At 45.5% G+C, this 26,930-nt stretch overlaps 2 protein-coding genes across 6 annotated transcripts in view; both read left to right on the forward strand.

Annotated features, from left to right (window-relative positions):
• otud5a (OTU deubiquitinase 5a) overlaps positions 1 to 1,711 on the forward strand; it is a 47,386-nt gene extending 45,675 nt beyond the window's left edge. The window contains exon 10 of the mRNA XM_042003938.1: positions 1,443 to 1,711. Coding sequence (XP_041859872.1) covers positions 1,443 to 1,519 — 77 coding nt within the window. The 3' untranslated portion in view covers positions 1,520 to 1,711. The remainder of the gene's footprint in view (positions 1 to 1,442) is intronic.
• Positions 338 to 25,422, forward strand: slc35a2 (solute carrier family 35 member 2). Of its 5 annotated transcripts, XM_042003941.1 has the most exons (7): positions 340 to 841; positions 1,755 to 1,937; positions 3,576 to 3,727; positions 5,694 to 5,816; positions 6,049 to 6,650; positions 24,975 to 25,084; positions 25,197 to 25,422. In XM_042003941.1, exons 1-6 carry the CDS (start codon positions 781 to 783, stop codon positions 25,009 to 25,011), a joined length of 1,158 nt encoding a protein of 385 aa, XP_041859875.1. In that variant the 5' UTR covers positions 340 to 780; the 3' UTR covers positions 25,012 to 25,084; positions 25,197 to 25,422. The 5 variants fall into 5 exon arrangements, with proteins under 5 accessions (XP_041859873.1, XP_041859875.1, XP_041859876.1 ...); XM_042003939.1 differs by lacking the exons at positions 24,975 to 25,084; positions 25,197 to 25,422 and adding an exon at positions 11,761 to 12,196 and having other exon boundaries at positions 338 to 841; XM_042003942.1 differs by lacking the exons at positions 24,975 to 25,084; positions 25,197 to 25,422 and adding an exon at positions 18,021 to 18,868.
• Positions 25,423 to 26,930: the final 1,508 nt, after the last annotated feature.

A 26,930-nucleotide genomic window follows, 5' to 3' on the forward strand; every position in this document is an offset into this window, starting at 1 on the left:
AGCATGGATGCATGAAACCAGTAAAGATTTAATTCCAGGTGATGATCAGAACTTTTCCAGATCTACAAATTATAAATGTTCAAACATTTAAATGAAATATTACTTTATTAATATATTACAGTTACTTTTATTACAATATATACAATAAAAAAAACTAAACAATAACAACCAAATAAAGAATAATTTCATGATTCCGGTGAAAACCAACCGCACCTGTAGCGCCGCTGTTTGACCAGCAGGTGGCAACAAACACCTGGAAGACAACAAGAAAGTCATCTTTTCTTTGGGATAGCGAAGAAGAGGTCTCACTCTGACGGTTTTTCCGGAGGTCAGGAAAGTTTCCTGAGACACAGAAGAATTCAGTTTAATCCGCAGATGTTGAGCAGGGCTAGGACTACCTTGGCACACCACAAGCAAACGGCAGCCACAAGGAAAGCTGCCACTAAGCTGTAACAGCAGAGTGACACCTCCTGTCAGTGTGCCCATCTCTGCAACTGTAGTCTCCTCACTTCCTGGACACCTCAGAGCCTCCACGGAGTCTTCTCCCCCAGCAGCTCCTGGAGGTTCCTTCTCTCGTCCCTCCGGAGAACACCTCCTCAGCTCCGGTCACATCTTTTCGACAAACTCTCCTCCCGCATTAACAGAGCAACAAGCCGGGGGTCGGAGCTCCGGCTGAGTCTCAACTGTTCGCACGGAGCTAGCTTGGAGGCTAGCGGCGTGTTAGCCGAGCAGGCAGCGGGCTGAAGGCTCGGTCCGGACGGCGGACACAAAGCGCGCAGCATGACCGAAGGGAACCAGAGCAAGGCGGCGGAGGAGCGGGCAGCGAAGGGTCAGAGCGAAGGTGAGCGAACCCGGTTCAGTTCTCCCGGCCTCCGTGCCAGCAGCGGGGCGGGTGAACCGGGACCAGAGGGGAGCTGTTCGGACTTTCATTCCGGAGGTTAACAGCTAGTTAGACCGCAGAGTTCCGGACGGTTAGCGAGGTAAACCCATAACTTAGAGCCAATTTAACGAGGCTCGCGCCAGGTACAGCCGGTTTAACAGGTGAGTTCATTAACGCGCCGACTGATTAAACGTTGATGTGGATGAAAGCCAGAACTAGTCAACTGGACTAACCAGATAGTTAACCAGTCTCACTGGTTAGTGATTCTAGAGGCTGAACCTCGACAGGTGAGGCCGACACCTGAAGGTGGAACAATGAGGTGTGTGTGTCAGAGAGCTGGTGACGTGGACTGTTGGCTGTGTGTAAGTAAACACACACACACACTCTCTCTGTCCACATTGAGAAGGCTTGAGGGGGGGGGGGGGGGGGGGGGGGCTGTGCTCTTTCCTATGTATTTATTTATCGGGGGTCATGTTCAAACTTTATTTATAAAGCACTTTTCACAGAGTCTAGTTTCCGAGCTGAATGCTGCTGTTGGCCCGAGAAGTGAAGATTGTTGCAGATGTGTGTTTTCTACGTGTTTATGTGGTGTGTTTTGTGTTTACATGTTTGTGTTTACTTGTTTACACATGTTTATAAACAGGAACTAATATCAGTTATTGATCTGTCAGTTTTTAGAGAAGCTCATCTTTCTCTGCATCATTGAACATCACATTGTTTTTATACAGTTTGTTATCTAAACGTGTGTGTGTGTTTGGAAATGTTTGTGTGTTTGGGATGTTTTCTGGGCCTCAGGGGCCACCGTCAGGGGTGTATTGTGTGTTTCTGTCAGTTTGAATGCGTGTATGATGCGTTTGTGTTTCTGTGTCTGCAGCCAACAGGAAGTTGAAGTACATCAGCTTGGCCGTCTTGGTGGTCCAGAATGCGTCACTTATCCTCAGCATCCGCTATGTGCGCACGTTGCCTGGCGACCGCTTCTTCACCACCTCAGCCGTCGTCATGGCGGAGATCCTGAAGGTGCTGACGTGTCTGCTCATCATCCTGCAGCAGAAGAGATGTGAGTTCTGTCGGGTCTGGTTCTGCCTTGATGATCGGGTTCATTCAGGGTCTTGATGACGTGTGTTTGTTTTGCTTTGTCGTGAGAACCATCATCAACCTTTCAACCTCTGGATTGGGGACAGTATGCATAGTGAGGACATTGTGGCCGGCCCAACCATTTTTCATTTCAATGAAAGAAGCCGATAAATTCTAAGTTTTAGACACGTCCTCAGAAAGCTGGCAGAAGGAAAAACCTCAGCAACCACACACCAAGCGTGCAGATGTACACACACATACTGTGTGTTAACCCGTTGGCCTGTCGCGATAGCTAATTTTGCTGTGTGATTAATTTAGTCAGAAATTATCGCGATAAACGATAATATTGTGCAAAGTGATAATGTTGTCGTTTTGAAACCATTTTCAACTAATATAATGACAATGCCATAAAAATGCAAGTACATACTTTCAAAGATCAATAAATTTATTGATCTCAATTTATTGACTCTCGGTCTCATTAACAATGAATGAAACCAAACACAACCAAAAACAATAAGTATGATAGAAAATAAAGTCTCTGTTCTGTAAACAAAACTGCTCTTCAAAAAATATATAAAGAAAAAAATAAACATGGGCTCAGACAGGGAAACCCGGCAAAACTGCCAGTTAGTACCATTTTAAATAAAAAACAAGAAAATCTAAATACTGCCCATCGTTGCTGTTTGTAAAGCTGAAATATCTTCCTGCGTCTCTGCTGCCAGACTGATCTATGAGCAGCGAGTGGACTGCTGCGATGCTGCAGCGACGCCACGCTGTGCCTTTCCACATACGCCGGGACACCGGCCCAGAAGTAATGCGACCACTGGAAATCCTTCCAAACCTCTGGATTTGCCGGCATCGCTCTTAATGTGTTTTTCAATGTGAGAAATTGGAGTTTTAGTGCAAGAACGTAAGAAGCCATTTAATTGCGTGAGTCTCATCGCTGATGCATGAGAGTCGGCAGCCCTGTAAAACAAATGCAGCGTACCGGCTCACACAGGTCAGTGCTTCAGCACGGCGCTGCAACATGCTGCTGCCACGTATGACGCGAGACAGATCAGAGCCTTCAGTGGAGATGCTCCGTAGTGAAACTTGTTATCATACACAGTCTATGGTAAAAGATAGAAAAAAAAAACTAATGAAAATTATGGCAGCCGGCAAACTCATCGCGCCTAGTCGTTGGTAGCAGACGTAATAAATGTGTGTTTTACTCCCTTCCCAGAACCTCCACGGTCTACACCGCTGGAAAGCCAGATTCTTTAGGGTTAGTGATGTGGACCATTCCAAGCTCCAATCAAAACTAGTTTCAGTTAACTCTTATTTCAGACCAGCCGCTAATCCTCTTACATCAGCCGTTGTCCAGTACAGCACGGCAGGTTTTTTTTATCCATAAAACCCATTTTAAAGGGACATTGACAGGATTTGAAGGATTAAAAATAGTACACAGTATGCTCAGCGGTACTCTGTGAGGAGGTCCTCGCTTTGCAGGTTATACACGGAATCTGTTTTTTAATAATCTGAGTTGAGAATTTGGTGTTAAACAGAAACATGGGGCTCATTTCCAGCTTAGTTTGCTCTGTCCTCACCTTGCTGCTTAGACAGAAATGTGTGTGTGTTGCAGTCAGTGTGAAGGACACCTTCTTCTTCCTGCTGGACGCCATCGTGTTGCAGTACAAAGACACCCTGAAGCTGGCCGTCCCGTCCCTCATCTACACGCTCCAGAACAACCTGCAGTACGTGGCCATCTCCAACCTCCCGGCCGCCACCTTCCAGGTGAGGACAGGTCCACGTCCGTCTGACACAGCGTCACATTTCCATCAACTCTGACCAAAATAAATTTTGTTTCCATCTTTAGATTTCTCTCTGATTTCCCAAACACGTTTTCCTTAATAAAATCCAGCTGAAAGGGAATCACTGACCATCGGATATCTGGTGGTAATCAGATTACTGTAATAGAGCTAATGTGTCTACATCCCTGTCTGAAATGTGATTTTTCTAAAAAACCTGGTCCACTTTTTCCAGTCTATTATCACATTTCTTTCAAGTACTTATGTAGTAACATAACTTCCTGTTTCCAAAACATCGGGTTTTTGTTGAACATGGCGGCGCCCATGGTCCTAGCTGCTTCGGTCTACGTGCAGGAAGACATTTTATTATTGGGGTGAAATCTCGTTGTATAGTCCGATTTATCATAATCAAATTATGCTGTTTACTTAATTAATCTGACAACTCCAGAAGTCAGATAATAATAACAAGTTCTACATGTTCCTTCATGTAAACACTGATTGCTGATCAGAAACCTTTTCCAGAGAACCAGACAGCCTGGTCAGGTAGTTCATTCATTCATTCATTCATCAATACGAAGAAGGAGAAACTTCCATTCAGAACCATCAGTTTGGTTCATCGATCAGCAGCTTAAGATAAAATCTGATAAAGTCCTTCAGCTGTCGCTTTCAGTTGAAGGATGAAAAGCTGTTTTTCTGAATTAATGAGATACTTCCAGGTTCAAATGATCAGTGACTTCCACCATGATGATGATGATGACGAGGGGGGGTATCTGCAGTATCAGAGGGTGCTGCTTTTGACCCACAGAACAGGAAGTCTGGATATAAACAAAGTAAAACATTCACATGTCATCTATCTCGCAGCTTATTGGCTCCCACATTAGCAGCTAACGCTATGACGGCGAGCTTCCAGGTTAGCAGCTAACGCTATGACGGCGAGCTTCCAGGTTAGCAGCTAACGCTATGACGGCGAGCTTCCAGGTTAGCAGCTAACGCTAAGACAGCGAGCTTCCAGGTTAGCAGCTAACGCTAAGACAGCGAGCTTCCAGGTTAGCAGCTAACGCTATGACGGCGAGCTTCCAGGTTAGCAGCTAACGCTAAGACGGCGAGCTTCCAGGTTAGCAGCTAACGCTAAGACAGCGAGCTTCCAGGTTAGCAGCTAACGCTAAGACAGCGAGCTTCCAGGTTAGCAGCTAACGCTAGGACAGCGAGCTTCCAGGTGAGCAGCTAACGCTAAGACAGCGAGCTTCCAGGTTAGCAGCTAACGCTAGGACAGCGAACTTCCAGGTTAGCAGCTAACGCTAAGACAGCGAGCTTCCAGGTTAGCAGCTAAAGCTAAGACAGCGAGCTTCCAGGTTAGCAGCTAAAGCTAAGACAGCGAGTTTCCAGGTTAGCAGCTAACGCTAAGACAGCGAGCTTCCAGGTTAGCAGCTAAAGCTAAGACAGCGAGTTTCCAGGTTAGCAGCTAAAGCTAAGACAGCGAGCTTCCAGGTTAGCAGCTAAAGCTAAGACAGCGAGTTTCCAGGTTAGCAGCTAACGCTAAGACAGCGAGCTTCCAGGTTAGCAGCTAACGCTAAGACAGCGAGCTTCCAGGTTAGCAGCTAACGCTAAGACAGCGATCTTCGAGGTTAGCAGCAACCTCTTAAACGGCGAGCACCGCCATGTTCTTCAAAGATGTTTTGTAAACAACACAAAGTTGTCACTGCGTACGTACTCGGAAAGTAATCTGATTATGGTTTGTGAAATGGAGACCAGGCTTTTTGAAATATCACATTTCAGACGTGGATGTAGACGCGTCAGATCTAATCATTACAGTAATCGGATTACTCCCAGTTAACAGATTTTTATGTTTATGTGAACGGGATAATTGCGTTCTCTCTTTTACATGTGCAGAATAATCTGAAACACCGTGTAGACTACTACCTGACAGGTAATCTCTGGCTCCTCCCCCTCAGGTGACGTACCAGCTGAAGATCCTCACCACGGCGCTGTTCAGCGTCCTGATGCTCAGGAAGTCTCTGTCCAAAGTTCAGTGGGTTTCTCTGCTGCTGCTGTTTGCTGGCGTCGCCATCGTCCAGGTAGGTCTGACCCACCTGTCTGAGGCGGTCACATGACCAGGCTGCTGAGGTAGGAGTTGGGATTGGTTTTCAGATTGCACAGAATTCCTGCAGTCTGGAATCAGATAGAGAGAGCAAACAAAGCTTAATTCCAGCCTGCGCTCCAGACGATGGAGGCAGCAGTTCCTGTTTATTAACGTCTGACCTGCACAGGTGAAGTAAGTCCAGGTCACCTTCTTCTGTCTCTCTGCAGGTGCAGCAGGAAGGAAACAAAGAGGCGTCGGTGGCGGACGGATCTAACCAGAACTACACGGTGGGCTTAGTTGCCGTGGTGATCAGCTGCATGTCGTCGGGATTCGCTGGCGTTTACTTCGAGAAGATTCTGAAGGGGAGCTCGGCCTCCGTGTGGGTGAGGAACGTGCAGCTGGGGATCTTCGGCATGGCACTCGGCATGCTGGGACTGTGGTGGAATGACGGCGCCGCCATCGCTGAGCGCGGCTTCCTGTTTGGCTACACCGACATGGTGTGGTGCGTCATCTTCAACCAGGCGTTCGGCGGGCTGCTGGTGGCGGTGGTGGTGAAATACGCAGACAACATCCTCAAGGGCTTCGCCACCTCCTTCTCCATCATCGTCTCCACGGTGATGTCCATCTACCTGTTCGGCTTCCACGTGGACCTGCTCTTCACGGCGGGGGCGGGGCTTGTTATCGGTGCCGTCTACATGTACAGCCTCCCCAAAGCACCCGGCGGCTCTCTGTCCCCGAGCTCCCACTCGTCTTCCTCGGCGTCTTCCTCTGCGTCTTCAGCATCGCCCATGGCGGCCGGAAGCGGCGAGATGGACGCGTTTCTGCCGAAGTCAGTTATGGTGAAGTGATTCTGTTTCTCTCTGGCGCCCCCGGGTGCTCACTTCCTGTCTGCTGTCTGCGGGGTGAAACTAACCAATCACTGAGCTCCATCTGCTGCTGCATCTTCTCCTCTCCCTCCGTAGCTGTCTGCCCTTCATCTCAGCCTCCTCCTCCATCCTGCTCTTCTAAACACTAACTCCTCCTCTTCCTCCGTCCACGTCAGACTAACATCACCGCAGGAGGAGGAGGAGGAGGAGGAGGAGGAAGGAGCTGCAGCATCTGTTTCCTCTCTGCCTTAAACTAACTGAATGAAAGACGAAGGCCTTATGCTGCTCTTGATTATTGATCTGTGGAGGGTGTCAGCTTTCTGTGTTTCTACGCAGCGTCTGAAACATGACGCTTTCTTTGTGTTTGGTGCCTTTTCTTCATCTGTACAGAAGCCATACGGTCGTGTCGCTGTCGCATTGATCGGCTGATCGATCCCGACAGATTCCCGACGCTCGTCGTCCTGCGGAGGCGTCTGAATGTTTCCTGCTCCGGGGACGACGTCGGTCATCCGTTTGCTGCTGGTTGTGGATCCACTTTCAGAGGAAAACTGAAGTCTTTTTGTCTCCCGACCGTCAGCTAGGTTCCCTCGGATCCCGTTTGGATCCCGTTTGGATCCCGTTTGGATCCCAAGCTCAGCAGTGTTGGAAAGTTTTCTTTTAGATTTTTGGCTCTCATGAATGTGATGCTGATTGGTCAAATTATTCCAGAAACAAAGACAGAAACGGAATATTTCACGTTAGAGCTCCATCCGTCTGAATAAACACTACTCACGTAAAGTTTGGCATTTTCAGCTTTTCGTATGATGTCAGAACCTAAAATATCCCGAAAGCTGAACAGGTCCACTTCCTTTTACGTATTCATGCTGTTCTCTAATCAGATGTTTGTCGGTCGCTTTGATTTACCACCCGTTTAGGTCATTAGAGGACCAAAACGTCCTCTCCCAAAAACGGCAGTAAAAATGACAGATCAATAGATTTTTCATTAATTTCAGTTCTAATGAAAATGATTGAATATGTAATTATTCAAATTATTTTAAACCATTAAATTTCTGTTTGACAAACCAACAAAAAAAAAAGTTATTTTCCATTTTAATGGATTTGAGTGGCCGGGGTTTTATTTCTCCATCTCTGTTATCTGTTATAAGTTATCTGAATTATTTAATCGTGCAGTGTTAAAAGTGTTGGAATCATTTTCATAATTACCTATTTTAAACTTTTAATTAGGACTGAAGTTAATGATAGAACTGAGCAACACCTTGTAAAGAAGGAAAGTATCGGAGTAGCATCAACTTTTATATCGTCCAAAAAGTCCGCCTGAAAGAAATTTCCCCAACTTTTAGTGAGTAGTGTGAATTTAAAATCGAAGATTTTTGTTCAGACGGGTCCAAACTTCGGCGTTTTCTGCTTGTCTGACTGAGGACGGATCCCTGGTTCTGTGGCCGGTCCGGATTCAGACGGAAGAAATTCCCCGAGTGAAGAAACGCATCCGAGACTTTGCTTTGGCTGAGATGACTTCTAGTGCTGCGTTCACTGACCGAGATCTCAGAGCGTCTGGATTCTGAGCCCGTCACTCGGACAACTCCACACGTCCATGTGAAATATTTCAGTTACGTGAACTTTGGGGACGTTTTTTGTAACTTCTTCCAGTTACCGAACAGCTGACTGGAGGCGGCCATGTTGTTTCCACCACCCCTCTTTAGACTGCCTTCATCTCTGCTGAGGTACTTGAATGCAGCTGAGCTGAGACGAATCTGAGACGCAGGAGTGAAGATCCCACGTGTTTTCCTCATGAGCCGGTCCTAAAACTGATCCCGGGTCAGATTAATCTTCCTTTTGCTCAATCTGGAGACAAAAACTGAGCAAACTCCCAAAGTACGAAAAAACTTCAGGATCGAATTCTCGAATCAAACTGTGAAAGAAAAAATCAGTTTTTAAGCAAAGCTCCTGCAGCCGGTGTTTGTGTTCCATGATGAAATATTAATATACGAGTTGTTTTTCTTTACTGTGGGTGTGGCTGCTGGTTTGCCTGGTTTCGGGGGTGAAGGACGAGGAAGAGGAGGCTGGAGATGATCTGCTGTGATGAGACAGAGTTCAGCAATGAGGTGGTTAAAGAAGACGAGGAAGCTTTTCTAAAGGTTTTTCTTGTCCGGACGCTCGGCACAGAAATAATTTTTTAAATAAAGTTTTTATTTGCAGCATAATTTATCTCAATTATCTTAAAAACAAGTTCAGTTTTTTCAGCCTGTATGTGGAGATTTTTGTTGGGAAACATTATTTTCTGGATTAATTTACATATCAAATTTCTATAGCTAGCATATTTCTGACTCAACCCACAGGAGCATCATGAAGACAACGAATTTATCTGCTCGTGTCACGTGAAGGTTTCATCTCTGGACTTATTTCCATGAAGAAACAGAAAAGTCAGTTTTTGCAGCTTCGTTTTCTTAATGTTGAAAAATAAAATGTAAATTATTTTAATAATATTCAGTCTGTTTTTTCATACCTGAGCGAGTTAAAGCCGTGAGAGATCACCTGAAGACAGGTTTTTATACGGAAACCATTTCTGGTAAAAACATTTCGGCTCTCGCCACGAAGACAGAATTTGGTTTGTGACAATTTCTTTTTGGAGAAACTTTTATTTTTCAGCATAAGAGATCAGATGAGAAAATGGATTATATTTAAAAACGTTCTTTTCATTAATTAAATCAATTTTTCTATAAAATTTGTATCACAAGGTCATGAATACGCACTTTATGTTCAATATAAAGGCTTTTTTTCTTTAAAACAAATTAGAAATGAAACTAAATTTTTGGTGTTTAAAAACGAGAACACATGATAATATAATACGAGTCCTGGCAGCTCGAGGGTCCTCCAGCATCTCAGCTGTTCCTAGGACTGCTCTCTACTGGATGGAGGTGTCTGATGGTTCTCCAGGTTTCTGGTGGAGCCTCTTCTCCAGGGTGGGGGACACGACCCCCAGAGCTCCGATCACCACTGGTACTACTGGTACCTTCACCTTCCAGGCTTTCTCCAGCTCTTCCTTGAGTCCTTGGTATTTCTCCAGGTTCTCGTGTTCCTTCTTCCGGATATTTCCATCGATGGGGATGCTACATCCATCACTACGGCTTTCCTTTGCTGCTTATCCATGATCACAATGTCCGCTTGGTTGGCCTCCACCATTTAGTCGGTCTGTATCTGGAAGTCCTGCAGGATCTTGGTCATCATTCTCCACCACCTCGGGAGGTGTTTCCATCGTGACCGAGGGGTCTGGACAGTCTGGATTGGACTGCAGTTGGGCCAATTCATCAATCCATCTCGATGCGCCTCATGCCGATTAAATAACAATTCATAAATGTTAAAAAAATGTATAATCTTTACATGAGTAAAAGTCGTGCATGCCATCCAGACCGGTGGAAAAAGGTAAACAACAGATACCAGAAGCTAGCCTTTCAGCCACTGTTACCGAGTACGAGATCTCATCGGGTTTAAAGGCCGGCGTTTGGAAACATTTTGGTTTTTATGGACATGAGAACAGACAAGACTTACTTCAAATGTAAGCTGTTTAAAGCCTGAATATAATAGTAATACTACAGACATTTGACATCCTGTTATGATCGGATCCTAACACCCTGGATTGTAATCGCATCATGAGGTACCTAAGATGTCACACCCCTACAAAATGTAGGGATGTCCAGTTTGGCCCTCGAGGACCACTGTCCGAGTATGTCCTTCAAGTTTTAGATGTTTCCCTGCTCAAACACAGCTGATTCAAAGGAAGCGGATCTCCCTAACAGCTTGCAGAGAGGACAGTCCTGTTAATCATGCATTCATTTCCTTTCCGCCATGCTGTTGTACCGCGGGGGATCCCGAAGCCGCCACTGTGTGCAGCACTAGCAGCAGGGATGACGTTTCAGAAACGATCACCATGGTCCAACTCAGAGGTTAAGACCTTTGGTGCTTGTTGGCTAACGAAAAAATCCAGAGTGAGCTGGACAGTGCAACTCGAAAAGAAATGACTTCTTGGTACTTACTGGCTAAGACAACCCGCCCACACTGAACGCAACCTCCACTGCCCTCTGTTGTAATGGGAGCAATCAAAACCGGGGTAGTGTGGTTTCGGCTGAATTAAGGACGGGCTAACTTAGTACTAGTGGGAAAGGCCATCTTCTCGCTGTAGAAGAGGTGGCTGATGGCTGCTCCATTACAGAACCAGGATGTGTGGACGGTCTCAGCCCTGTTTCTACAGGACGGGACAGTACGAACTTCCTTTTGCATTTCTACAGACAAAAACTAGAAACTGTGCCTGTATATCTGATCCAAGCCGTTCTACGTTTTTTAGACCCTTCCATTGGGGTTCTAAACTTAGTGTGTCAAGCTCCACCCTCAATCCGTTGATTGGCTGAAAGTGTCGGTCCTTCTCTTGCAACTTGCCAATAAGAACAAAGCAGGAACAACTCCGTGTTCCTTCTTTCAAGGAATTCAATTCTTTTTCTTCAAGCAGGGCGTCGCGGTGCTATGATGTCATGCTGTAACGTAGCTGACGCATCCATCGCTATCCAGCTGAGACCCCGCCTACCAGGTAAGGGTACAGTTGCTGTGGAAATGCAACAAAGATTGTGTGTTTACCAAACCATCCCATCCTAAGCCGGACTCGGTGGAAACAGCGACTATCTACGAGGGGGCTCCGGGCTGTGGGACAGATCGTCTCCTTGGTCCGGCCCTGTGCAGTCGGCTCTGAGTTGCCCTCCATGGCCGTCTTCCTCGGTCCCGTTGAGTTCTTCATGAAGGCTCAGTGTTGTGTTGATGTTGTGGACTTCCGATCATACCAGCATCCGTGCACCGATACGTATGTCTGGTCTTCCGGTCTCATGCGACGGCTCTGGCCATCAGCCGGTTTTCAGCTCCTCTGGTTTTACGTCGCATATGAACCTAAAATTAGAAGCTGCACCATTTTCATCCTCTAATGTTAAAAAAAACATTTATTTAATTAAATTGCACATTCCAATTTTATTTTTCAGCTGCTAAAAATTATTTTTTTCCGACAAATCTTCGCTGACTGTTGCTGATTCTCAGCAGCGCCACCTGCTGGAGGTCTGGAAGAGCTTCCCGATCCCGTCAGAACCTTCCAGACGTTTTTTTCTCTGAGACTGGAGGCTTTTCAGTCTGGATCCAGGAGTTTGTCGTCCAGCCGGAGTTTGTTGGTGTGAAACGGATCTTTCGGACTGTTTCACTGTTTTATATAAACGGGACCTGGGCTCAAAACTGGAGTTTGTCTTTACTTTGTGGTGAATGATGAAACTATGGAACAACAGTTCTCAACAGAAACATAAATCTGGAAAAGAATAAGAAAAAGGCCAATAAATTAAACAGTAGACATGAATGTTAAAATAAACATTAATATAAATATGTGGAAACATACAAACGAAATGCTAAAGATATAAAGTCAATATGTGGATGGAAGTAGTAATAAAGATAATAGAGTGTAAATGTATAGAAAATAAAAATAATAAAAAATATGAATAAATGTGGAAATATAGAGGTGTTAATAGAACTATTAAATGTTAAAAAAATTGGAAATATACGGATGAATAAATATAAAATACTGTTTGTTTCTTATATTTAAATAGATACATATAAATTATAAATATATTTACTTTTATTCTATTTCCATATTTATTTTCTAATTAATTTCTTTCCATATTTAATTTATTTACGTATTCTTTTCCAGATTTTTTTTTCTGGCACTCCTTTGATTCTAGGTGCTGCGATGATTAGTCGACGTTGTTGACAATAGTCAAAATAAATTAAATACATGTGGTTTGGAAGCGGACCTTGTGGACCACGAAGTACGTCTGCAACGCTCGAACATTTAAAGAGGAGGAACGTTGGACTTACAAAACAACCTTACACAAGATTTCAAAGCTGGAAGTGACATAAGATCCATTTAATAATTGAAATACAGAATCCGATTGGTCGACTAGTCGTTTTGATTACTGACTAATCGACTGTCAGCCCTACTTGATTCCATGCGTAACAGGATGCTATCCTCTAGTTTAGCAACAGCATCAGAAATCTGTTCGTTTTAAAAAAATAAAGCTGTGAAAAAGTCATGAAATCCCAGAAGTTTAATCCTAACCCAAAGATAAACAGGTAAGGTTGAGACGGTTTTCTTGACTTTATTTAACCCAGCTAGTCAGGCGCTGCAGCAACAGCTGTTCTCCGGTGCTGTCGGTGTTTTGATTGGCTGCTCGGGAGCTGCTGGCATCTGCGTGACGTTACGTCTGAAGAAATGACAGGAGATCATTGGAAACGTTCACGAATACAAAATTGTGAGTCCGAGTCAAGTCTCGAGTGACTCGAGTCCATATCTCTGCTCGACACCCTGGAGATCTGAGCTTTCTGCAAGACTCGTAATATAAAAGCAGTTCTGATAAACATTCAGAGTAAAAACCATTAAGAGGCTTAAAGACCAGCAAGAGAATCCTACATAAAACTGACTGGACGCCGGTGCAGTGATGAAGTCTGTCATCCCAGTCCTGGTACAAACTCCGTTCTCTAGCAGCTGCAGAGCTTCTGACTAGAAAGGAGAACATCACAATAATCAATGCAAGAAAAAGTAACTTGAATCAGGATCTCTGGCCTGATTAAAATTGTTTGAATGATAAAACAGTCCTGGCTGCATAATATGTTGCTCTATACCAGTGCTTCTCACACTTTGTCTACCGTGCCCCCCCCTTTGGAGGAATAAACCTTCAGCCCACCTGCCCTTTTATTTAATTTTAAATATATATATATATAAATATACATATATATTTATTTATTTATATATATATATTTTTTTATTTATATATATATATATTGATTTATATACACATCCATATACACATCCATCCATCCATCCATCTTCTGCCGCTGATCCGGAGTCGGGTCGCGGGGGCAGCTGCCTAATCAGGGAAACCCAGACTTCCCTCTCCCCGGCCACATTCACCAGCTTGTCCGGGGGGATCCCAAGGTGTTCCCAGGCCAGCCGAGACACCCCTCAACACCTCGGCTGCGCCTAGAAATTATGTCCATAAAAGTTATGAACCGAATCGGTGACAAAGGGCAGCAACGGTGGAGTCCAACCCTCACCGGAAACTATTCTGATTTACTGCCGGCAATGCGGACCTAAAAACCGGTCATACCGGACAGCTCGTACAAGGGGGTCCAGCACTCCATACTCCCAGAGTACCCCCCACAGGAGTCCCCGGGGGACACGTTCGAACACCTTCTCCAAGTCCACAAAGCACATGTAGACTGGTTGGGCGAACTCCCATGTCCCCTCCAAGACCATGAAGAGTGTGAAGAGATGGTCCACTGTTCCATGACCGGGACGAAAACCACATGGCTCCTCCTCAATCTGAGGTTCGACTATTGAATGGACCCTCCTCTCCAGCACCCCTGAATAGACCTTACCAGGGAGGCTGAGGAATGTGATGCCCCTGTAGTTGGAGCACACCCTCCGGTCCTCTTCAAAAAGGGGGACTGGAGGGTTCCCCGATGTCCACGCGATGCTGCAGAGGCGTGTCAGCCAAGACAGCCCTACAGCATCCAGAGCCTTAAAAAACTCTTGGTCGACCTCATCCACCCCCGGTGCCCTGCCACTGAGGAACTTTTTAACCACCTCAGCAACCACAGCCCCAGAGATGGGAGAGCCAACACCAGGGTCCCCAGACTCATCGGAAGTTGTGTAGGTGGGATTGAGAAGGTCTTCAAAGTATTCCCTCCACCGCCTCACAACGTCCCGAGTGGAGGTCAGCAGCCCCCCATCCCCACTGTACACAGTGTTGACAGAGCACCGTTTTCCCCTACTGAGCCGCCGGATGGTGGATCAAGATTTCCTTGAAGCCGTCCGGAAGTCATTCTCCATGGCCTCTCCAAACTCCTCCCATGCCCGAGTTTTTGCTTTAGCGACCGCCGAACCTGCGTTCTACTTAGCCCGCTGATACCCATCAGCTGCTTCTGGAGTCCCACAGGCCAAAAAGGCCCGATAGGACTCCTTCTTCAACTTGACGGCATCCCTTACTGCCGGTGTCCACCAACAAGTTCGGGGGTTACGGCCACGACAGGCACCGACGACCTTATGGCCACAGCTGCGGCTGGCCCCCTCAACAATAGAGGCATGGAACACAGCCCATTCGGACTCAATGTCCCCTGCCTCACCTGCCTCTCACTGGGAGTAACTCCAGAATGGAAGAGGGTCCAGCCCCTCTCAAGGACAGTGGTTCCAGAGTCCAAGCCATGCGTCGAGGTGAGTCCAACTATATCTAGCCAGAACCGCTCAACCTCGCACACCAGCTCAGGCTCCTTCCCCGCCAGAGAGGTGACATTCCACATCCCTAGAGCTAGCTTTTGCAGCCGAGGATCAGACCTCCAGGGTCCCCGCCTCTGGCAGCCGCCCAGCTCACACTGCACCCGACCCCTATGGCCCCCCCTGCAGGTGGTGAGCCCAAGGCCAGACCAGAGTGCTCCCGAGCTGACCCGAGGGCAGAAGACAGTTATGACTCATTCACTGGTTTGTTTTGGACTTGGGTGGATGCTGAGGGGTCCGGCTTAAGAGGCTAAAAGTCATATTGCGAGTTCAGAGCCAGACTAAAGTCCAGGAGGCCTTTCATGAAGGGGACAGGGAGAAGCTCAGAAGGGTTCAACATTCTATTCTATTCTGTTCTATTCTATTATTCTATTCATTTAGCAGACGCTTGTATCCAAAGCGGCTTACATCTGAGAGGAAGAACAACACCAGCAGCAACCAACAGGAGGGACGTCATCATTAAGTGGCAGACTGCTGGGAGTCCAGGTGCTGTCATGTGGTGCTGGAGGCGGGGCTTTCCTTCCCTACAGTAGTTCTTTGTTTAAATACAAGATCACGATTTTATCCCACAACATTAACTTGGGCGTAAGTGTACCAGGATGCACTTACCATCTTTGGCACCTGTACTAGGCCCTCTTCAGTTTGCATATCAGGAGCATGTTGGAGTGGAGGACGCCATCCTGTTCATGCTTCTTCGGGTCTACTGTCATCTGGACATGCAGGACATGTAAGAATGATGTTTTTTACTTTTCAAGTGCTTTTAATACAACCCAGCCCTCCACCCTGAGACGAGCTGGAAGTAAGGGATGCACCTTCCTCCATCACCTCCTGGATTACAGACTGTCTGACGGGACGGCCACAGTTTGCTAGGATGGGGAATTGTGTCTCCAGGATGGTGGTGAGCAGTATGGCGCCCCATGGGGGACTGTCCTTGCTCCTTTAATCACGATACTGCATCATGCTACATCCAGACGTCTGATGACAGCAATGGTGGCATGGATTAGTGATGGACAGGAGAAGGGGTTCAGGGAGGTGGTGCTGGTGTGCTGCCAACTGCCTTGGTCTGAATGCATCAAAGACCAAGGAGATGGTGGTGGACTATCCTAGGTCAAAACCACCCTTCCAGGCTGTTGGCATCAAAGGTGAGGTCGTTGGACGTATGCAGGGAAATGCTGCGTATGTTTTATTAGTCAGTGGTGTCGAGCGCCATTTTCTTTTCTGTTGTATGCTGAGGAAACGGACAAAAAGAGACTGGAAAAGCTCATCAAAATGATTCTGGCTCCGTTCTGAGCACCAGAACCTTTGACTTTGTGGAGAAGGTGGTGGAAAGATCCACGGGGCTGGAGTTCAGGCCTTTCTGGACAACAGAAGACATCCTCTGTACGAAGCAGCAGCAGAGGTCATTTTACTTTGGTTTATTCATCACTATTAATAGTGGGTTCTCTTGTTTTTTTTTATCATTTTAGTTGATTTTAGTTGCATTTTGAATGTTGAATGTTTTTATAGGTGGGTGTGTGTGGGCAACACAATTCCCCCAACAGACAAAAAAAGTTGTCTGTCATTCTAGCCACTTAGTTTCTTAGTTAGTTGTTAGTTATTAGTTGCTGTTAGCATCGTTAGTTGCTGTCAGCATCATTATTAGGTGCTGTTAGGATCGTTAGTTGCTGTCAGCATCATTAGTTGCTGTCAGCATCATTATTAGTTGCTGTCAGCATCATTATTAGGTGCTGTTAGCATCGTTAGTTGCTGTTAGCATCATTATTAGGTGCTGTTAGCATCGTTAGTTGCTGTTAGCATCATTATTAGGTGCTGTTAGCATCGTTAGTTGCTGTTAGCATCGTTAGTTGCTGTCAGCATCATTATTAGTTGCTGTTAGCATCGTTAGTTGCTGTTAGCATCATTATTAGGTGCTGTTAGCATCGTTATTGGGTGTTAGGTTACCGTCATCTGTTGTTTTTATTAGCATTATTCGTTACTGTTAGCATCATCGGCATGGTTTTGTTGTTGGCAGACATTCATGTGAATAACGCCATGAAACGGTGCCATGACATCACCATTTTAACCCAGTTCAATGTTCTGCATCCAGTCTGCCACATGCAGCCACAGACCAGTACACATACCGGGACAGTATACTGGGGTTCATTGGGCACTCTGGAGTGGACAACCACTCTTCAGCCATAGACATACGTACAAGCCTCATTACACGTTGCAGCGTGATGCAGCGCCGCCACCATATTGGATGGATCTCCGCATTCCAGGCAAGTTTCAGAACCAACCGGAGTCCAGGCAGCAAAGTATGCCCGTATTTTGTGCAGCCTACGGTTGCAATAACTGGCGTGGCGTGGTCAGGGCAGCAGAGCGTCATTCGCCAAAACGAAACAGAACAAGATGTCAGAGTCCTGTCAGCCATTTCGTTCGTTCGTTTCGTTTATTGTGTTAAGTGTCGGATTAATTAATTTATACATGTATTAATATTTTAATGTGTCCTTGTTAAAGAGCGTAATGAAATGATTTCAGCGTGAAAGCAGTTTTTATGTGACCTGCAGCATAACTTCATCTTTGCTGTTTGTAAAGAACCAACCTGTAAGAAAACTGAGTAAAAATTTGTGGTGTTGCGATGATTGAAGCCGGGCTACACCTCAGAAATAAATGCATTGGAGACGCACGGGAGACCCATCCAAGATGGCGGCCGCGTTGATACCTCAGCGTTGGTCTACGAGGTGTCTACGTATGTGTGCTCCGCAGCTAGCCGCCATCCCTTAGGGGTAAAATGATGTGTTTAAGTGCTGCATGGAAATTTGGACCAAACATTCAGTGTTGGTTTGATGACTCAGCAGAATGAACTGGTTTCTAATCATTTCATCTTCGTTCTGATTGGTTCTGCTTCTCGAGCCTGTAGCGTTTCTGTCTGGTTGTCCAGCGTGAAGCAGCCAGTGTGATGAGTCTTCCTCTCTTCCTCCTCTTCGTCCTGTCTGTCCTACAGGTGTGCAGGTAAAGAAAAGGGATGCTGAAACTTCCTGCTCGGTGAGGCCCAGCGGCTCTTCTCCAGCTTCACTCTGGCAGGTTCTGCTGTACGCTGCTTGTTATTTATCACCCAGATGAACTTGTTTACGCCCCCTCAGAGCTCTGGTTGTGACCAACTTATGTCACTTTCATAAAGCAAAACATGTTTCCTAAACAAGTCTTTAGCCCTGAAACTGAGAACGTTTTTCCTTTTGAACCTCATCTTCATTATTGTTCTCACGGCTGCTGACTGGAGGACTCCACTAGGGGGCGCATAGAGAACTCAGACCAGACAGATTTGCTGAACGTGTAGTATCATGTGGGAGATTTTGCCAAACTGAGCTCCACTGTGTTGCGTCTTGAACTGGAGCATCGCCCAGAACGGCTACAGGTCTAAATGCTTCCGACTAAATCCTCCAGGTGTTCTCACGTGACTCCATCTGGATGCAGCTGCACCGGCTTCCGGTTTATTGAAGAGTAAAGTTCCAGATTCTTTTACTGACCTGGACATCCCTTCATGGACGGGCCACGTCTCCCCGGCCGGTCCCGGAGGTCCTGTGACCGGGGTCTGCTGGTGGGGCCCCAGACTGGAACGCTGAAGCAGGGACTCATTACACAGCAGGTCAAAATGGAAAAGCCTGGAACAAGCTGAGGGCCAGACTGGTTCAGTGCCTATGACACCACATTTATCATTAAATCAATGAAAAGATAAATAAATTGTTCATCTTTTATGTCTCTGTATGATTTTTTCAGCATAATTTCAAGTGAAAATGTTTTTGCAGAACAGCCAAAAATTTCCTCATCAAGTCAAATGTCAGGTTGAAAGATTTTCATTCTCCAACAAATATCTACATACAGAAGAAGAAAGTCTGTCTTTCCTCTTTTTACACAAGTTTTATGTTTTTCTTTATTTTAAAACCTAAAAATAGAAATAAAATCTGGTTCTTCTATAGTAGATATTTATCTGAAATTATATCTTTTTTCTAAAAGTCTGGTAACATTTGCGTCTCTAAAGGAGTTTTATTTAGCTGGCTGAGGGAAAAATGGCTCTTTGGATTGGAAAGGCTGCAGACCCCTGCACTAAACACATAAACAGGTTTAACAGCAGTTTTCTCTTTAAACAGCAACAGTTAAAATATTTCTTCATATATAAAATCACATATTCATGAGAAAGAAGGATGAAATGTTCAGGTTTTACTAACTAAAAGGTAAAAAGTCAGCAGGATGAATTTAAAGCTGTGAAGCTGCTTCCTTCTAAACACAGAAGGAACAATATGTGATGAATATCAGCATCAGGTGAACAGACAGAAAGCAGGATGAGAATCTCACAGCTTCTAGATGGTGAGGAGAGAGAAATGTTCACAAAATGCACAATAACTTCTATCCATGCAGCTTCACTGCTTCATTATCCACATTTCTGGATATAATTTCTCTAAACTTTCATTCTTAGCTTGACTGTTTAGCTTCACCTCTGCACCTGCAGCCTCCGCTACCGGGAGTTAAGGGTTAACATCTGGTTTCCGGGTGTAGCGTCAGGTCTGTAGATGTAACTATAAACATGTGTGGTGTCCACAGAAAGTCCAGAATCTCAGCTACCAGCTCAATAAAACCATTTCTATCACCAACAAACACAGTTAAGACAACAAATTCAAAGACCAGGTACACAAAGTCCAAAAAACATGTAAACACAGATGGCGTCTCCCCATGAACACGAACAAACGGCTCCTCTACTGAAAGCTCACATCTCACAGATTCCACAGCTGGAAGTTTCATCTTAATATGACCAAGATTCACCGAACCAGAGGCAGAAGAAGACCCGATTTATGCTTCACGTTTGTAAAAAAACATGTCTTACCTTTGCTGTCAGGCCTCAAAACTCGGGCAGCTCCGTCAGGCTGCTGGAGAACAAGCAGGGTACATGCTCGCGGCCGTGGTTGACGTGCTGGCAGTGCATTGTGGGACTTGTAGTATTATGGTGGTGTGTGCAGTCGGCGGGCCAGCTTTGATATGATTAGATATGATCATGCAGGCCAAAGATAAGTCATACACGGGCTGGATGTGGCCCGCGGCCCTTAGGTTTAACACATATGTATGATCCAACTGGTCCCTACGCTGCCCCCTACTGGTTACTTTTCAGATAAAATGTTCAAATTAAATTTGGAATATTTTTCATCAGTGTTATCAGTTATCTCCGCTGGAAGGTTTAGTTTAGTTGGTTTAGTTCAGTTATGGCTAGTCTAACTGATTTAGTTTAGTTGGTTAAGTTTAGCCGGTTTAGTTTAGTTATAGCTAGTTTAGCTGGTTTAGTTTAGTTATGGTTAATTTAGCTGGTTTAGTTTAGTTATAACTAGTTTAGTTGGTTAAGTTTAGCCGGTTTAGTTTAGTTATAGCTAGTTTAGTTGGTTTAGTTTACTTGATTTAGTTTAGCTGGTTTAGTTTAGTTATGGCTAGTCTAACTGATTTAGTTTAGTTGGTTAAGTTTAGCCGGTTTAGTTTAGTTATAGCTAGTTTAGCTGGTTTAGTTTAGTTATGGTTAATTTAGCTGGTTTAGTTTAGTTATAACTAGTTTAGTTGGTTAAGTTTAGCCGGTTTAGTTTAGTTATAGCTAGTTTAGTTGGTTTAGTTTACTTGATTTAGTTTAGTTGGTTTAGTTCAGTTATGGCTAGTCTAACTGATTTAGTTTAGTTGGTTAAGTTTAGCCGGTTTAGTTTAGTTATAGCTAGTTTAGCTGGTTTAGTTTAGTTATGGTTAATTTAGCTGGTTTAGTTTAGTTATAACTAGTTTAGTTGGTTAAGTTTAGCCGGTTTAGTTTAGTTATAGCTAGTTTAGTTGGTTTAGTTTAGTTGATTTAGTTTAGCTGGTTTAGTTTAGTTATGGCTAATTTAGCTGGTTTAGTTTAGTTATGGCTAGTGTAACTGGTTTAGTTTAGTTGGTTTAGTTTAGACAGTTTAGTTATAGCTAGTTTAGCTGGTTATGGCTAGTTATGGTGGTTTGGCTGACACGCTTTTGCAGCATCATGTGGACATCGGAGACAGTTCCCCTGGACTGGCAGACTAGGGTGGAGGTCCCTCTCTTCAAAAAGGGGGACCGGAGGGTGTGCTCCAACTACAGGGGCATCACATTCCTCAGCCTCCCCGGTAAGGTCTATTCAGGGCTGCTGGAGAGGAGGGTCCGTCGGATAGTTGAACCTCGGATTGAGGAGGAGCATTGTGGTTTTGGTCCCAGTCGTGGAACAGTGAACCAGCTCTACACCCTCTTCAGGGTCTTGAGGGGACATGGGGATTCGCTAAACCAGTCTACATGTGCTTTGTGGACTTGGAGAAGGCATTCGACCGTATCCCCCGGGGACTCCTGTGGGGGTACTCTGGGAGTATGGAGTGCCGGACCTGCTTGTATGAGCTGTCCGGTCCCTGTACGACCGGTGCCAGAGTTTGGTCCGCATTGCCGGCAGTAAATCAGAATCGTTTCCAGTGCGGGTTGGACTCCGCCAAGGCTGCCCTTTGTCACCGATTCTGTTCATAACCTTTATGGACAGAATTTCTAGGCGCAGCTGAGGTGTTGAAGGGATCCGGTTCGGTGGCCTCAGGATTGGGTCTCTGCTCTTTGCAGATGATGTGGTTCTGTTGGCTTCATCGGGACGTGATCTTCAGCTCTCACTGGAGCGATTCGCAGCCGAGTGTGAAGCGGCTGGGATGAGAATCAGCACCTCCAAGCCCAAGACAATGGTCCTCAGCCAGAAAAGGGTGGAGTGCTCTCTCCGGGTCTGCAATAGGGTCCTGCCCCAAGTGGAGGAGTTCACGTAACTCGGGGTCTTGTTCAGGAGTGAGGGAAGGATGGAGCGGGAGATGGACAGGCGGATCGGTGTAGCGTCTGCAGTGATGCGGACTCTGCATCGGTCTGTCGTGGTGAAGAAGGAGCTGAGCTGAAAGACGCTCTGAATTTACTGCTCAGCTGTGGGTAGTGACCAAAAGAACGACATCATGAAAACAAGCCACCGGACATGAGTTTTCTCCGCAGGGTGGCCGGGCTCTCCCTTAGAGATAGGGTGAGAAGCTCGGTGATCCGGGAGGGGCTCAGAGTAGAGCCGCTGCTCCTCCACATCGAGAGGAGCCAGATGAGGTGGCTCGGGCATCTGGTTAGGATGCCTCCTGGACGCCTCCCTGGTGAGGTGTTCAGGGCGCGTCCCACCGGAAAGAGGCCCCGGGGAAGATCCAGGACACGCTGGACGGACTACATCTCTCGGCTGGCCTGGGAATGTATCGGGATCCCTTCGGATGAGCTGGTGAATGTGGCCGGGGAGACGGAAGTCTGGGTTTCCCTGCTTAGGCAGCTGCCCACGCGACCCGACTCCGTATAAGTAGATGGATGGATAATAAAGTATAATATGAAATACATATAATTTTATAAAATAAAAAAAAGATATCCCTTTCTAGAATGCCCCCATTAGAAAACATCATGTAAACATGTAAGATTACAGAAATAATTCTTATTTCCAGCAGCAGTAAAAACATGTAAAACAAGTAAATATTTTAATTATCCAGGTTATGATATATAAATGTATATTTTGACTGTTTTTATATAAATTTTTATATATTTCTGGATTAATTGTGTTTAATCTCATCATATTTGCCACAGAAAGCAACATTTTTTTATTTAAATGGAATTCAGTGGACGACTGGATCAAATAATAGAACCAGACGTTAATAATGTAAACTCTGGTGATGTCTGGAAAAAATGCATTTAATTCCATTTTAATTCATTCATTCATTTCCTGTACCACTTCGTCCACATCAGGGTCGCAGTGAGCGGAAGTCTGTCCCAGCATTTAGCAGGTGGGAGGCAGGTACACCTGGACAGGCACACAGGTAACCGGTCCATTGCAGCTGGACAACCGTTCACTGCTCGGGAGGATTTAGAGACCAGTTAACCGGACATCACATCTTTGGTCAGTGGGAGGAGGATTTATCTAACGTGTTCATGGGTTTTATGTTCCAGTGTGATGGGTAATGGTTGGGACAGCGCTGGCCCAGGACGCCGCTTCATGTGCATGTATCTGCATGTGGTTGCATGTGTGCGTGGCTATACGTCATGTAGTTTGTGGTCTGAGGGAAAAGATTTTTGTTGTTGCTGTGAGGTGGCTGCGCTAACCACGTGTTCCAGTTCAGAACAGTAGAAAAAGAAATAGAAAACATCCCTGGTCAAAAATGAACAGATCTGAAGTTAAAGAGTCATTTTTAGTCCTTTAACCAGCAGCTCCAGCTGTTCTCTGATGAAAAGTCTGAACATGTTCTAGAAGTTTTACTTTCTACATGTTCTCCTCCACACGCCTCATTAACAGGCTTTAATACGTGACGGGAAACAGGACGGGATCTGCAGCAGCAGCTTCCACCATATATGCATATTTATATATAAAGAATGTTTCATGTTTGTAGGCTGCACGGTGGTGTCGTGGTTGCACAGTGGCCACAGTCGCTGGTTTGATCCTCGGCTGGGTTGGAACAGTGGCCTTTCTGTGTGGAGTACTCCCGCGTCCTCCCACCATCCTAAGACCTGATGTTAGGTTAACTGGTTCACTTCTTCCTGTGAGTGGTTGTTTGTCTCTGGGATGGACGACCACCTGTCCAGGATGCACCTGCTAAACGCTGCGGTAGGCTGCAGCTTCCCCGCCGCCCTTCACTGGACCAAGCGCTACAGAAAATGTTTATTTCATATTAATATATATATATTATGTATATATGAGATCAATTTTAAAACATTTAATACATTTTATAATTATAATTCTTTTTCATGAATCTCATTTACTTTTTAATTTATATCTATTTACTTCTTTTTTCTTAAACATGGATCCTCTGGAGGACCAGATAGGATCCTCTGGAGGGCCGGTTTTGGGCCCCGGGCCCCATGAGATGGTTTCAAGTGCAGTAATGTTTGAATCTGCTGCCGTGTTTTAGTCCAGGTCTAAATGAGAGGATGTTGTTGGTGTAAATTCATGTGAGGGTTTTATCAGGAACTCTTTCCTCTGCTAGGTTTTGCAGAGTTTGATGAGGAGCCACCAGGGGGCGACAGAGGCTGATCCAGGACTCTGTTCAGGACAGTCTGCCTCTGGGTCTGATGAGTCTGCAGATAAACGCTGTGTTTCACACACTTTGTCCTCAGAGGAGGAGGAGGAGGAGGAGCTCTTCCTCCTCTGAAGTGCTGACGGTGAACTCTGAGTCGTTCTGACAACATCTGGATGCTCCACCTGCTCTTTGCTCCAAAAAAGATCTGGAATCCTGATCTGGTCTGACGTGGTCCAGGTCTCCATGGTGAGATGGTCCATTGCAGATGCATCTGAGTCCAGAGAAGTCCAGTCTGGAGCTCTGGACCAGGTTTACATGCAGCTTCTTTTCTGCTCAGTAAAGTCTGAAGTCACAATGTCCAAGAAATGAACCGTCTTTTATTTCTTACTTAGTTATTAAATCCTCAAACGTCAGTTATTTTACACAAAGATGCATCGTTGTGTAAAAACACGTTTCACAACCTCCCAGAAGCAGCTCAGTAAAGGTGGATTAGAAATCATGAAGAATAAAAACCAGATTTAAGTTTCTTTTCTACTTTGTCGAATTTATTGTGTTTCCTCCAGAACCCGACAACCTTCCAGCAAGTCGGCTTCTTTTTACAAACCTGCTCATTAAATCGGTGAAAGCTTCGGTTTTCTGCGGCGGGTTTGCAGCTGAATTAAAGTCTGAATCTTCTTGTTCGGGGTTTTAGATCATTTTGATTTTACTGCCTCGGGTTTAAAAATGTCCACCAGAGAAACTGCTGCGGGACCACCAGGGGGCGCTAGGAGGGGCTTATTTATGTCATTCTATTTACTCCTGTTTATTTTTAGATAATTATTTATTATTATTTTAACTATTAAAAATCCTGACGAACTTTTTGGTTTTACTATCAGGAGGACCAGACTGGATCTGACGCTGGCTGGGTTATGAACGGCCAACCTTCCGGTCAGTGGACAACCCGCTCTTCCACCTGAGCCACTAGCCCCGCCCCCAGCTGGTCCAGGTGAAACAGGGAAACATGTTCTGGAGTTTTACACTTCTCTGGTCACTAAATGCTGTATTTCTGTACTTCATGGTGGTATTTTTGTCTTCATGTCTGGCGTCTTTGAAAGAAGAAAATCATCTTAAATTCCATCTGAAGCCAAGACGACCCAACTGCAGTTAAGATGGCCGACAACGGCGTCGCCATCGCTCAACTCTATTCTGGAAGTCACGTGACCTCGCCACCGGAAATTGTTCTTCTTCAGCAAAAGTTTCGGTTGCTAGGATACGATCAATGCGTCCGTCATGGAACGGGAGCAGTGGACGGTTGTCGCATTAAAACGGATTATTTGTTTATGAATTTAGCAGCTGACTGACTGTTATGTAATTTTTCAATAATAATCACAGATGTTCAGCAGTGTTTTAAGTTGATTACATAATAAATGGAAAGAAATCAATGTTTCAGTCAGAAGTAGATGTGGTTGTCTGTTTAATACTAAAGATCATTTTTATTCGGCCTATTAACATAATCATTATATTTCTCAGATTTAAAAGGCCTGATTAAATTAAGCAGTACAACACTTTTCATACACCATCACACCCAGAAGAGAAGAAATTCATCTGGAATCAAACATGAAACGGTTCCAGTTGACTGAATGTGCTGCGGTTCACCGTCACCGGACACCCGAACCCAGACTGCAGGGTTCGCTCCAGCGGGTCATCTGGACGAGAGAAGGTCAGCAGGACAGTTATTAGTAAGCAGCTTGTAAAACGAGCTGGCTGAGAATCTTTACCAATATACAAAGAAAATGGAGGAGGAATTACGAGTCTGCATCCACACAATTATTAAAGCTGCCATCAGCAGGGACTGTTATGCTGTTTCTTTACATTAAGGTGGAAGTGATGAGCACAAATTTATTTTACACCACAACCCACCAAAAGGCAGATTAAATTCCCACAAATTCCCAGAAAAAAGGACATCTAACGTTTGCCTGCATCGCTGCATTAATCTCAAAGGCGGAGAAACAGCAGCTAACGACGTCTAAAATGTTATATATTGTATTTGTACATAGAAAAAAAAAAAAAAGCATATTAGAGACGATAACACTTGATAATTAAAATACTTTTATGTTCTTTCTTCACGTCTTACTGCCAGTAGAAGAACTTCTTCGTGGGGTTCTGGACGCAAGTGCGTGTTGCTGCCCCACGAAGAAGAAAACTTCCAGTGTGGAGGTCCTGTCCTCTCTGAAGCTGCAAGAAAAACCTAAACCAGATTGTGGTCTGGTTTCTGAGTCCAGAACAGAAACATGATGACTTTCTGGAAGTGTGCAGGTGCTGCTTGAATCATTAAAAAAGGAAATGTGACTTTCTGACCCAGCTGCTGCAGATCTTCTGACTCGTTTGGACCTCCAGACTGGAGGATCCGGTTCCTCTTAAAACCAGAGTCCAGGTCCAGCAGGAACCTGAGATGCTGTTTCAGAGTTTGCAGGGTTTTTCCTGGTCCTGGTCCCCCTCGCTCCTCCTGCAGGACCCCATCAGGAGACACGGCGCGCGCTCCCTGCTGACCACGCGGTGACGTCACGAGGAAGCGGAGCCGGTGTTTGTGAATGAACCGGTCACTGCGGGGATTCATTCATGCGCAGCGGGCGCGCGCGTGACGTTGGAGATGTCACAATGATGAGGGAGGGGGTGTGAAGTCAGAGAGGGCGGGTCGTGTCTGTGACGTCACGACCATCAGCCTCCCCCCTTAAAGCGGCTGCTGGTGCGCGCGCCTGCAGGCAGACGGACGGAGCAGGTCCAGAAACGCCGTCTGAAGCGGGACGTCTGACAGCGCAGTGACCGGCTCAGGGCGCCTCTCCGCGGCTCGC

This window comes from Melanotaenia boesemani, chromosome 13 (genome assembly GCF_017639745.1).
Source record: "Melanotaenia boesemani isolate fMelBoe1 chromosome 13, fMelBoe1.pri, whole genome shotgun sequence".
Taxonomy (NCBI): Eukaryota; Metazoa; Chordata; class Actinopteri; order Atheriniformes; family Melanotaeniidae; genus Melanotaenia; species Melanotaenia boesemani.